This window comes from Pagrus pagrus (genome assembly GCF_965226575.1).
Source record: "Pagrus pagrus genome assembly, chromosome: 15".
In the NCBI taxonomy this organism is placed as follows: Eukaryota; Metazoa; Chordata; class Actinopteri; order Spariformes; family Sparidae; genus Pagrus; species Pagrus pagrus.
This window is the reverse complement of record NC_140199.1, coordinates 12,010,610-12,024,920: the sequence shown is the minus strand read 5'-3', so window position 1 is coordinate 12,024,920 and position 14,311 is coordinate 12,010,610. Positions and strand designations below refer to the sequence as shown.

General features: G+C 40.0%; 1 protein-coding gene across 1 annotated transcript; it reads left to right on the top strand.

Annotated features, from left to right (window-relative positions):
* Positions 1-1,241: 1,241 nt before the first annotated feature.
* LOC311270413 (monocarboxylate transporter 12-B-like) lies at positions 1,242-13,935 on the top strand. The gene is made up of 9 exons (XM_084375265.1): positions 1,242-1,310; positions 3,701-4,016; positions 8,088-8,191; positions 8,655-8,798; positions 9,149-9,244; positions 9,367-9,523; positions 10,454-11,194; positions 11,271-11,530; positions 12,727-13,935. The coding sequence occupies exons 2-9, from the start codon at positions 3,880-3,882 to the stop codon at positions 12,909-12,911; spliced, it is 1,824 nt and encodes a 607-aa protein (XP_084231391.1). The 5' UTR covers positions 1,242-1,310; positions 3,701-3,879; the 3' UTR covers positions 12,912-13,935.
* Positions 13,936-14,311: the final 376 nt, after the last annotated feature.

Here is a 14,311-nt window from a genome sequence, read left to right as displayed (position 1 = left end):
AGTAATCAGAACTCATGAAACATGAAACAAGTTAAATTGCAGCAGCAGCTTTGCTGGTATGCATTAAATATAGCTTCCTGCTTGTCCATCACTTTCCTTTTTCTCTTTGTTTTCTACTCTCCGTCCGTCTCTGAAGCCGCAGCCATGGTCCTAAACGTTTGTGAGCATGCATGTGGAAGAACGTGAGCTCAACATTTACAAACAATACAACCAGCCAGGGACTCCAAAGTCCTGTATCCTCATTCCTCTTCAGGGAAACCACTGTTTATGGAAATAACATTTCATTTTGCCGAGGCCCACTGGTGGGCCATGAAGGGACTGCAGGTGGGACACTAGAGGTCATTTCCAATAAATAAATAAACATTTTTAATTTCTAATGTTAAATTTTACAATAAAAAATATATGATCAAATATTTAATTTAATAAGTAATAAGAACTGATGAAACAAGGGAGGAAAATACATAATCTAAGTCTGGTGTTAATCAGAGTGGTGATTAAAGTTTTCGCTGGGCTCCAGAAGATACACTGCTTTCAAATTGTGAATGGCTGATCTATGACTCCTCTGACACTTATTTAAAATAGATTATCAAATGATTACCACATGTAACTTATCAGAAAAATAAACAGTAGAAGACATACTGCTTTTAAATTGTGACAGAAGGCTTTCAAGAGCCTTTTTGTCACTTTTGGGCCTCCATACCACGAATATTATAACTGCCTTAAATGTCAGAAACAAATCCTCCAGAAACATCAACATCTTTTTTTTTTTTTTTTTAAATGTTGTTGATTGAAATCTTTATTTCGAACATGTACATTTTCCATAAACAAACAAACCAACAAAATAATAGTGCATATGAAAACAGGCAAGTCTAATTACATGTTTGAAAAGGGGTGGGAAGCAGCTTTCAAGTGCCTTTTTGTCACTTTTGGGCCGCCATACAACGAATATTATAACTGCTTTAAAAGTCAAAAGCAAATCCTCCAGACACACCAACGTCGGTTTTTTGGGGGTTTTATGACGAATTGGTCACACGTTATCTTTACCACCGGAGATAAAACAATATGGCTGCATTACGAGGTTATTATAAAAAATGTCGCAATAAAGAAACGTCATAAATTAAACAAAGGAACAGAGATACCGTAAAGACACATTTGGCGTTTGTGTACTGTAGAAAGTCTACTTGGTGACTTCCTCCTCCTCTTCCTCCTCCCCCTCGTCCTCCTCTTGCCTCCAGTCGTTGCGGGGCTCCTTGTGTGTTTACAGTCATGAAGCGGTGACACACAGGAGCGGAGACCGGCTGCAGCCTGATGTAAGTCCACACACACTTTATTTACTTCTTTATTGACTTTGCATTGATAGCACGGTTTTTTTTTTTATTATTCTCTCTCTTTGACGACCGTCTCATTCTCTGCCTTCTTCTCTTTATCGACATTTTCTTTTTTCTGGTAATAAACTCCCCAAACTGTACTTTATAAACTGTAGGACACTCAAGATTATTCTTTGTACATCCATGACTTTGTAAAACGATCTATGCTGCACCAAAACAGATACATAGGTAGGCTAGTGTATGGGTTGAAAATATTACAAAATAAAAGCACAGAGAAAATGTGCATGTTGATGCTATATCTCTGTAAATAGAGACAAGATCCTAACTTCAGATGTAGTGAATTTGTGCAGCAGCGTACCAGTTTTAACAATTTGACTTCAGGTGAAAATGTTTTTCTGGCCAATTTTTCTTTCATTTAATTAAAATTTTTTGAAAAACTCTAAGACACTAAGAGTTGCACCTTTTTCAGTGAATCTGAGTAAACTCTGCTGCTGTTTTCATGACTCACTGCCAGTTTACTTTGCAGTAGGTGGGAAACTCTGTTGGTGACGCAAACGTGCTGTCAAATAACACAAAGACAGACACACACATACACACACACACACAAATTCCAACTTTACAACCTGTACGATTGTAGAGATAACTGGTTTTTGTTTGAGCAACAGATGACAAAGCAAAAAAGACGCTGCCAGAAACCTTTGGACGGGTTCAGTGAGTTTCAGCAGCACACAGATGATTGTTCTTCATAATGAGTCTCTTTTAAAGTTGTAAATACGTTTTTCAGTGTTTCTTTTATTGCTTTATTCTAATTGAAGGTTTGCTGCCCTGTAACTGAAGCCTCTGCTCTTTCTCACCTTCTCATCAACACAACTTGTTTGTCAGGATTCTTCAGGCTTTCTCCTGATTGGGTTTCTCTAATGGCCCAATCCAGATCAAGAACCTGAAATGCAAAGAAGCAGCACAGCTGGTGTGAAGCCTTGAGCTTTTCAAATGGAAACACCCACTGCTTGACTGCTGCTGGTTTGCACTAACAAGCCCTTGAGATGCATTAAACAGACGTCAGGTAGCCTCGGGGTGTGACAATTAGATGTTAACAAACAGGACGTTGTTGGACTAGTTAACATTTCCACAGCTCCAGTGTGCTACCTCTGACTCCTGATCCTCGTGTTTTTAGTGTTTTGTAATAAAGGTATGTTTTAAAGTATAAGTTTACCCAACAAAGAAAATTCAGTCATTATCTACTCACCCCCACGCTGATGAAAAGTCGGGTTAAGTTTCGTTGTCGACAAAACATTATTGGAGCTTCACAGCAAAACAGTGTTGCAGCATTCTCCTGAACAACTGAAGTAAATGGGGACTTGATTTATAGTAGCAGTTGTAGTAGTATAAAAACAACTGAAAAAGCATAAAAAGGCTCCACACAGCTCGTTCAGCAGATTGATTTGAAATTACGTTATTTACAGCCTTGACGCACGGTCTAGCTTGTGATGAGGTGCGTGCCAACGCTTTTAGCTTAGCAGCTACGGTGGAAATGTTGGTTTTTACAAGGGTTTAAATAATGTATTTTTAATCAGTCAGGGATCTCGGGCTTCAAGCAAGTTGGATTACGCCAGACGAGCTGAATTGAGCCATTTTATATATACATTTTTTTTTCTATGTTTTAAATAAGTCCCCATCTACTTCAGTTGTTTAGGAGAATGCTGCAACACTGTTTTGCTGTGAAGCTCCAGAAATGTTTTGTGGATTATTAAACTTCCCCCGACTTCCTGTCAGCACGGTGGTGAGTAACTGAATTTACATTTCTTGATGAACTTATCCTTTAACCAAAAGTATGGATTGCTGACAGGCTATCCTTGTTAGTTAAAAACAAAAATGTTAATAATAAAAACAAAGCAAGCTGTAAAATGTGGAGTATTTTAACTAAGTTGAAACAACTATAGACGTATACTGCAGAGCTGCCACTGAAGGCAAAAGGATGTGCAGCTTGTAGAGTGCGTATACGTCACGATACAACGTGCAAGTGGAGAATTATGTTTGCAGAAACTTGATGAACTGGTCACTAGCTCAGGGTGAACCCCGCTGTGATCTGCTCCAGCCCCCCCTGCAACCCTGCGAAGGATAAGCTGTTTTAAGGATAATTAAAGAATGAATGAAAACTGCATGTGAAGGATGAAATAATCCACCAACTGTTACTTGACATGTTTTATTTATAGTGTACTTAGGAGCTGACAGCACTTATTGTGGGCTAGATTAAAAGCTCAACAAAATATGTTAAAAAATGCAATCTTATACAGTGTACAGCAAAACTATAAAGTGAATGAATACACAGGAAAGGAGCTTTAACTCTATATGATGTCCGTCTGTTTTCTCAGTGACTGAGCAAGAGGAGGAGGAAGAAGGAGGAAACACAAAGAAGAGGTCATTTGAGGTTCCTGAAGATCTTTCAGCAAGCCCAGCGAGTGAAAACATGTTGAGAAATTAGAGACAGAAGAAGAACTGGATTTTTGACCTCCAGCATCCCTAACAGAGGGAGTTTGTGATTGGCGTAGCAATGGCAGTCACTGAGAAGGAGAAGCTGAAGGGAGGCAGAGGGGCAGAGGGGGTCTCCACCCCACCGGAGGGAGGCTGGGGTTGGATGATCGTTGCTGGCTGTTTCCTTGCCTCCATCTGCATCCGGGCAGTGACCAGGTGAGATTATGTGTGTGTGTGTGTGTGTGTGTGTGAGAGAGAGAGAGAGAGAGTGAACCAAAAGGTCGTCACTCTGTAAGTTTGAAACTCTTTAACCTCACAAAGTACAACGGCCAACATGTGATAAGAGTAGCTATTTCTGTAAGAACACTGCAAACTTCAAAAACAACATCAGGCAGTGAGATTGCATCATTCAGTGTACAGTGTTTCTGAACCTGACCTGACATGACTGTGAACAGAGACATTTATAGCTGCTTTCAACAAGGCTTTATGTTCACAGCTTTGGTAATTAACATCTCTATGTTATTACTTGGCAAGACTCCATTTCCTCTCAGCTCACATTGTTTAAGCCACAAGCTTAATTAATCGTCAATATTTTAGTTTTTTCCACTAAGACTTTGAATCCTGCTGAGGTGTTTCCATTTTCCAACGTTGTGCAGTCAGCAGATTTCCTCCACAACTACAAATAGCCTATGGGACTTTTGGATTATATACGAAAATAAACTCAGTGGCGAACACAACTTTATAATATTTACACGTTTTGTTCAGCAAGATAATCATCAAAAATTAACACCACTTTTGTGATTTTTGAAGCATGAATGAAATTGGCAGAAGTAAAAAGCTAATGTTAGGCTATAAATGAACTACATCTGGTTGTACCACCATGAAGCATCTTACTACCCTATAGTATACAAGCTAATCTGTAAATTGTAAAGTTTGAGTTGAAATAGTTTGCAACTCAAGTCGGCCTGTAAAGATGGACTAGTAAGTAGATGAGACTCCATGTTCGCTTTGATGGCGTTTAATGTCTCCAACAACTTCTGTAGTCTCATTTAAACACTTTTTAGCAACCGCCTTCTTTAAGACACGTAAATGCTCAATTTTTCAAATGTGGGTTATTTACGGGCGTATTTTATGTTGTTGTAGACAAAACACATGATAATCTTCTCTGATTCTGATCCATTTATTGACCAGGAAGAGCTCAGAGATTACTACACTCCTGTTTATCAACCTGACTGCAGCAATGACCTGCAGAGGTGACCTCTAATGTTGGGTGTTTATGTACTGTAATGTTGTGTTGGTGTATGTAGCTTCCAGTTAGCTTCACCTCTACTGTGAATATCACAACCAGAACTGCTTCTAAATCATAAACGTGTGTATGGTGTTAGCAAGCTAGCTGCTGGGTGCTAATAAGTACTTTTTACACACATACCTATAGCGATATCTGTGAGGCATGTCTGTCAAGTATTTTTACCACCAGCAGCAACACACATATACACACTATACTGGTGAGGATCCCAGCGGGCTTCTTAATAACAATAACAAAGCTAACGCTAGCTGATCTAGCATTACAGTAATGTAACCAGACACAAAAGCCTCATAATAAAAACAGTAACCGGCATCAAACCTATAATTCTTTATTTAGTTGGCTTTAAAGGAGGTTTAACGTTCACACACTTTCTCGACTGTCTTTCAGCTTTACATCATTAGTCCAACATCAACCCAGACTGGGAGTTGCTACATTAGTCGAGCAACATGCTAACACCTGATTCAACAGGCTGATCTACAAAATAAACAGTAAAGCAACATAAAACATGTAAAAACTTACTGCTTCCAGGTTTGAAGTCGGTTCAGAGACAGCCAGTATCGATCTATTCCCAGATTAAAACCTCACATTGCTATCAAAAGTAAAGTTAATCCGCTGAGTCTTGACATCCTCAGATGGGAGTAGATGAAGAAATATTCAGCTCTTAGCTTTGCACTGGCCCTCTCAGTACGAATATCCTGTTTTTTCCTGCTGTTTCACGCTTACAAATATTAAAAGGCCGTGGTCCATAATTTAAAATGTGCTGGTCTGTGCAGCCAACAGAAAAGCCATGCCAAATTCATTCTTACGAGCCTAACTAGCCACTATAAATGTGTGATGACAGTGTGATGTTATGCAGTCACGGGATTAAAGGCGGGACTGCTGACGAGGTGTTTCCTGTGGAAGAGAGGATCTCCTGTGGGAATGATAAAGCATAATATGTCTCCTTTAATGCAGAATTCTTGCATATTAGTGTATTTCTTGTTTGATAAAGGAATATCTTGTAAAAACATTTACATTGTAAAAGGGATCAAATCAATGTTTGTTGGACCAGTGTAGTTAGTAAAAAAAAAGACATTTTGCCCCTCTTGCCTCATCTTCAGAAATGTTTATTTGATCTTCTCCGCTCAGATGCCACGAGAACTGTGAGTTCTCTCTGAGGTTATGTAAAGGACAATAAGAGTCATAAAAATTGCTCAAGAAGGAGAGAGCCGTCAGACAGGTGGATATAATCATATCCGCCTGTCAATCGATGGCCTTAAACTTATAAACCCGTTCACGTTATAATCTCTGACATGCTGACAACTGATAAACCTTGCACACTCTGCCTGTTGAGATAGGTTACATCATTACCATCTTTGAAATTCCTTCTAAAACTTTATTGAAAGAAAATTGTAAGTTGCCTGGTTTTATCATTCCAATCTTGCCTTTTCACAGTTTTAACTTTATTTTATGCTCCAGTGTTTTTATTAATTTTTTTAAATCTACATTATTATTACATTATTAAGTTAGTATAAGTCATCCAATAATTATTGCATCAGGCCGGGAGTCCTCTCTTGCTATTGTGCCCCAACAATTATAGAGCTCATTATGCTAATTTTCCGGATCATACTTTTATTTGGGGGTCCTAGTAAAATAGGTTCACATACTCTGATTTTCAAAAAGCACATTATTTTCCGTTCTGTTTTAGCTACAGAGTGAGACATCTCGCCTCTGTTCAATCTTCGATGAGAGTTGCTCATGTGCATTACCTAACAGGCAGGATGTAGCCAATCAGAGGCAGAGTAGGGCAGGTCATGCCGAGTAAGGTAGTGTGATCTAAAATAACGCAGCTACACCTGGTAACCATGGCTGCGGTACAGCTGCATATATTTTATAATATATATATTAAAATATATATTTTAAATATATAACATTTAAACGCCTGTTACATAATGACGCATATAAGTTACAGAAGAAAAGGCTCAACTCCAAACCAGGTTTTTCAGGCAGTGCAGGAACAGTGTTTTCTGTGGGAGAGAGTCAAATCAAAATCAAATTTTCAAATCAAATTTTATTTGTATAGCCCAAAAATTCACAAATCACAGTTTGCCTCAGAGGGCTTTACAATCTGTACAGAGACGACACCCTCTGTCCTTCGACCCTCGATTCGAGTGAGGAAAAACTTGCCCCCCAAAAAAAGCCCTTTTAACAGGGAAAAAAAATGCGGAAGAAACCTCAGGAAGAGCCACAGAGGAGGGATCCCTCTCCCAGGATGGACAGACGTGCAATAGATGTCGCATGTACAGAGCAGATCAACGAGATCACAATGTATACAATTATAATGGATGGTTGACAGGAATGAAAGCACATAAAGAGGCATCACAGCAACAACAATGAAATGCACATGGAAATGTGATTACTAGTGATAACAGTAGTAGTGGTTAACGGTAAGGATAGTATGTAGTAATGCATTACAATAATAGTAGTGGAACGAGTAACTCCATTTGGCGTGGACTTTGGCCTTTTTCACTTTGCAGACCTTTTACATGCACAATAATGCTACATAACACAATAAAGGAAAGAACAAACACCCAAAAGGCATATTATGACCAATATCAACTGACCTGATATGAGACCCTTGGTAATTCTGACCTGCTAACACAAAGTCATGTCAACCAGACTGATGATGATCTTAATGCTTTATATCTAGTGGTGTCACCACTTTATCACCTAATTTTCTCTGAATGAAGTTTTGTTTCAGCTGCTCATACTGAATCTACTCTTTAACTGTGTTGTGTTGAGCACACTGGAAAAAGAATTATGTTTTGTGAGGCAGAGGACTTTTTCAAAGAAAGGTCCTCCAGACAGTGACAGCATTTCAACAGCAAATATAAAAGCTTGTATGAAAGGGTTATAATCCTTTAGCTGCATTTATCAATATGACATTTGTGCAGACTAATAAAAAAGCACTAAATCCAACCTCCCCCTGTCTGTGCCTTCAGATGTGTTTCCATGTTCTTTGTGGAGTTCCAGCTGCACTTTGAGAAGGATTATTCCACCACCGCCTGGATCCACAGTCTCATCGACTCCATCACTATGCTCTGTGGTAAGACCATCAGTCCCAGCATCTAAAGCCAGATCATTGCAAAACTTACTGGTATTTGTTAAGGATCCCATTTAACTTTTTGGTAGAGATTCAGGAAGTGACATGTAAGGTCCCCCCGTTTCGTCATGTTCAGTTTTTTATTTTATCTGGTGACAATGCTTCTGGTTATGATCTGGTTAGGTTTAGGCACAAAAAAAGTTATGGTAGGCTGGTTCGGGTTAGGAAAAGATAATGTTTTGGCTTAAATATCTATTGGTTTCATGCTTACAAGGGTTGAAACACAGTCTTGAACTGCAGTCACTGGCTTGCCAACCTTCTCACCTGTAAGTTCACCAACATCTCCTCCACCTCCAGATGTAGCAGTCAAGTTTTTAAACATGTTAGAAATATAGGCTCCAGGAAATATAACTGCACAGCAATCATTGAGTAAGATAAGAGCTATCCACACCAACTGTGTTTCCAGCTCCTCTGGGGGGTTTCCTCGGGAACCGTCTCTCCTGCAGAGCTACAGTGATCCTGGGAGGTCTGCTGTCTTCTGCTGGTCTGGTCCTCGGCTCCTTCGCTTCCAGTCTGGAACATCTCTACATCTGCATGGGCATCCTCACAGGTAAACCAGCACCTCGCAGCCCATTATAAATGGCCACTCCATGGCGCTGTAATCCAAATATTTCCCTTCCAAAGCAGATGGTAACTTGACCAATGACAAACATACACTGTGACCAGTGCTACAGTCTAAAATTGAGTATCTGGGCAACCCAGTCGCCAGAATAAATGTTAGCAATGTAGGTTTCTGCAAGCCTATAACAATGTAATATAATGCGTGTGTTGTTCAGGTTTTTTATTTTTTCAAATCGTATGTACTGTATGTTGTATAACAGGGTGTGTCAGATTGGTTCAGATTTGGCAACATTTGGCAGGTTTTGCCAAACTCCAAACCCCTCTATCCATCCTCTGCAGGTCTTGGCTTTTCTCTCAGCTACACACCAGCCTTAGCGATGGTTGGGAGGTACTTCAATGAGAGGAAAGCTCTGGCCTACGGCATCGCCCTGTCTGGTATTGAAATCTTTACTTACCTGTTGCTTTTTTCCCTTGTCATTCATACTTTACTTTCCCATCTCTTTCTTTTTCTGTAAAGTCATTTCATCCCCTGAAACCCAATTTCACCTCATCTTCAGGAAGTGGCATTGGGACCTTCATCCTGGCTCCGGCAGTCCAGCTGCTTATAGAGAATTACTCCTGGAGGGGAGCTCTGCTCATCCTGGGAGGATTTGTTTCCAACCTGTGTGTCTGTGGTGCTCTGATGAGGCCACTGGAACCAAGACGAAGGGAAAGGTAGGTCCTTTAATTTTACTGCGAAAAAAAACAGAAAGTTTTAAATTGTTGCAGGAGTGGATGGGAGTTTAGGAGCTGAACAGCCTTGGGAACAAAGGTTGCTCTCCTCCTCTGTGTCCTGCAGCCTGGGCAGCAGAAACAGCGTCCTGAGGGGAGCCACTCAAACGCTGGGAACAGAGCGTGGGAGGGGTCCTGAAGGATCCTGTGCGCTGTCCTCAGTGTTTGCTGCTCACACATGGCAGAAAGTGCATCTAAACACATTAGATGGCATTTGTCTAATTATCAAATACAAATAACAATTTATGGTTTTGCAGGAAGCAGTGACTTAAAGTCCTGTCATCACCGACAGGCAACAAGCGAAGACTCCAGGAAGTCACCGCCCCTGGCTTAGAAAGAGTCCAGCACACAGCCTCCTGTAAAACCACAACACAATCTCTTGTCTTGTAATCGGCGCCTTGAAGTCATTGTGGTTTACACTCTACATGACTGATCAGCGACAGGGTGTCACACATTGCAAGATCAAGATGCAAGACGTGACATGGAAGTTATTCATTCCAAGCAGTCCAAATCATATGTGCACTGATTTGCTGCTAAAATCAAGGAACAAAAAAAAAAAAAAAAAAAAAAAAAAAAAAAAACAACCGGACAATTACAGCTAAAAGCTTAAGAGGTGCTGGTGGGCAGTTTTTTTCACTCTGGATGGAGCCAAGCTGTCTATTTCCAGTCTTCATGTTAATCTAAGAATGCTGTGTCCTGGCACTAATGCACAGACATAATGTATCAATCTTGTCATGTCACTCTCACCAGAAAGTAAATAAGCATATGTCCCCAAACCTTGAACTAATCCTTTAAGAACTTATATAAACCCAACTGAATGTTTTGGATGCAATTCAATATATTTTCTTCTATTCTGCTCTACTCTGTTTGAAGGATATGGGAGAACAATATGGCGAACCTGGAGAAAGACTGCATGACGACAGCTCTGGATTCCAAAGAAACCGATCAATTATATGATGATTGCAGCCAAGTGGAGCCAAAGCAGCTCGGAATAAACCACCTCAAGGAAACTCAAGGGCTACTCATCGCCAACGGAGCACTCAAAAAGTTTGGACTTGACAACAACAAACTAGGTCAGGGGAACATAGCGCTGCTGTCGAGCCCGAGCCTGCCCGATCACAAGATAGCTGAATGCATTTTATTTAGCAACAAGCTAACAATGAGAATGCTCGGGGACACTGAACTCTCAGATTCTGAGCTAGAAGATGGTAGCATAAATCAAGACTTGAAATTGGTGGAAAGCATGAACTTGAACAACAAGGCAGCAGACATGGCTGCAAAGATAGCAGACTCAGGAGGCACTGAAGCCAAACCAACAGATGCCTATCATGTAGATAAAACTGTTAGCCCTCCAGAGCCTTCAAAAGCTTCATCCAGAGGTTGTTTTTGTCTCAAGTCCAAGGAGGAGTTTGGATTTCTCATGTTACCTGACTTCGTGATTCTGTCCGTGTCCATCCTGTTCATGGCGTATGGCTGCAGCGCGCCAGTCGTTTACCTGGTTCCTTACGCGCTCAGTGTGGGGGTGCCGCACCAGCAGGCTGCCTTCCTCATGTCCATATTTGGAGTTACCAGCATTGTGGGTAACATCACCTTCGGATGGATCACAGACAGGAAGTAAGTAAAGGATGGAGGTGTCTTTTTGTTTGAAATAATCTTTAAATCCTATACTGATAGATGTCCTCCCCTCTAGGTGTCTGAAGAAGTATCGCATGCTCAGCTACATGCTGGCGATATGCATGGAGGGCCTCTGCTGTATGTTCATCCCCCTCCTTCACTCCTTCTCCCTCCTGGTCCCATTTTCTGTGCTCTATGGGTACTTTGACGGAGCGTACGTAGCGCTCATCCCGGTGGTGACGTCCGATGTCGTGGGCTCCACTCACCTGACCTCTGCTTTGGGTGTGGTCTACTTCCTGCATGGTATCCCCTACCTGATCAGCCCACCAATTGGCGGTAAGTGTTCAGGAGTTGATATTGCAACTGCTGAAAAATTGATGTGGGTATCATGGTGATATTAATTTTGAGATCCTGACATAAACAAGGGAGAACAGTGATCAGATTGCTAATTTTTCTCAAAATCTTGACCAAATCGAACTTGCAATCTTTGTCTTTACTGAAAGATATAATATGTAGAATTCTGCATTAAAATAGTAAATCAAATATTATATATTTTGTAGAGTTGTGCACTTACATGAAATCTTTCCAACAATGTTCAAACCCAGAGAAATCCACTAGTTAATAAGGTAACGATGCAGTACCTGACGTATGGGCTCTTTGCTCTAGACCAGCAAAGTGTTAGTGCCGGTCTGGAGCCAGTGCTTATACTGTCGAAACACAAAGAACTGGTTCCAAAGTATGCACTGGCTCCGAACCAGCACCTGAATCAACCTCGTTGAAAAGGGGTACTAGAGTCTCTACTAAAGAGACCACTAGCAGCAGAAATTACATATTGTGTGTTGAAAAGGGTAAAATTGTCAGTGGTCACGTTTCCATCCACATATCTTATGGACATTTTAAACTATTGCATTAGTAAAGGTTGACAGAAACAGCAAAATATGACATTTTTACACTCGCTTGATGTGGTTTTTGCCTTTTTCAAAAGTGCAAATGCACTAAATAGGAGATGGCAACGCCTTTTCTGAAAAAGTTCTGATGTAGCAAACATTTAACATTAAGACTGAAGCTGTGTCCGCACTGAAAACAGTGCCTAACACAGTCTAGTCATCACGCCATCAGTCAAACAAACAGAAATGTCTTATTTCCAATGTGTTTTCTAGATTGTTTGTTCAAGGTTGGACACAGCATTCATTTTAATTTGTATCAAATTGTTGCGCCCTCTTCTTTTGTCATGGTGTAATGGTTTGTGGACTGGAGAATTGACACCACCTGCTGCATATCTTGTTGAACCAACTCCTAATAATCTCGGTAGTGGATGGAAACAAGCAATCATGCATATTTTCTTTTGTGGATTTTCTCCAAATTTGGTTAAAATTGTTGACACATTTGGATGGAAACCTGGCAAGTGACTTATAGAGAGAGCACTGTCCACCTGTTTTGTGCTACAATGAGTTAATACATCAGTCATCCAGGATTGTGGTTTTTTTTTCTCCACTGGGTAAAACATATCTTTTCTGTTTCTTTGTCTCCAGGTTGGTTAGTAGACATGACGGGAAACTACAAAGCAACCTTCTTCCTCAGCGGCGCGTCCTTCGTGTTCAGCTCTGTAGTCCTAACAGTGGGCATGTTAGTCAGACACTGCCGGAGGTCCAAGTCTAACTCAGCTACACATTTAAGTCCCAGTCACATCACTGCAGGTCAGCAGGGCTTAATATGACAATGCAAGTCAAGGTGCTACTCCTCAACCTGCCAGATGTGCCCTGCACCACTGCTGGTATGTGGGTTTACAAATAATTTAGTAAAGGTGCTGTTTTTGATGTGCATCATACGCTGTTGATATGTTTTGGACAGAATACACTGAGCCCACTCATGCTCAATAAGAGCAGAGCCCAGAAGAACAAAAGCTGTCAGAGCCTGTGCCTTTTTTTTTTTGAAGGAGCAACATCTCGATGAGACGCACAAGTTGTTGAAATGACTCGCTACTTTTCCAGTAAGAGTTTTCTGTTTGTAGTTTACTGTAGATTACTGTAGATATTTTATTTTTAATAACCAAAGGGCTGTCACTTAATGGAAACCAAGACATATAAGCAAGGTGCCTTTAACATTCACATGCTTTTGTAATTTCAGGCAATATTGAGATGTACATACCAATTCATTATAGATTTTAACAGGTTGCTATTATGAGAAGTGGAATAATGTGGTTATTTTGAATGTGTCATGAACACGTTAAAGGACAACAACTTTTATTTAATGATGATTTTTGTGTCTGTACACTCAATTTATTATGAACCATCATGAACAATGTATAGCAGATACTTCTCATCAAGTGTGCTTGATTCTTTAAATGTGAAAAAATTATCGTTTTAATACCTCAGATTGAACTACCCGTGGTTGTAACAACGGGAAACTGACTTTCAGCCTGCACCACCAGAGCTGGTCTCTAAATATTTGTTAAAAACAGGTGATATTCATACAGTGATTATGGGATTACTTGAAATGTTGCTAACTTTATCCATGAGTTGTTTTTTTTCCTGTAATATGTCTTTTTTTTCTATACCAACATATATAAGACAATATACTTATGTCAGAACAGCAGAGCAAGAATTTCCTCACAGCATTTACAAACTATTCTTTGCAATATCCAACTTTACCAACCCTTACTGTACCTTAAAAACAAACAAATCCTTTGCAGAGATTCATGTTTGGATATGTTAAACAAATTAAAGTCTAGTTTAAAGTTTCAGATTTGGGGGGACACCTGGAAAGTTGGACTGATGCTCATATTTAGCCACTTTTAGGAATAATTATAAAACAAATCTGTGTTTTATTCAGGCCTATGTTATAGACACTGGAGCTTGAAGTATTATGGAGTGTAACACGAAAGTCCTGTGGAAAAAAATGGTGCTAGTGACTTATGCCTAATGAGTCTTTGATTTGAAGTATACGAGCCTCTTTGACACTGTGTGGTTTCTTACAGTGACCGTTAATGTCTTTTACCTTAAAAATCACATTAAAAATATCACCAGGAAACACAATTAAATGATGGAGTGATGATAATGTGCTTCATGTGTGCTGATTAAGTCATGACACTGGACAAGAACATACATTTATTTATTT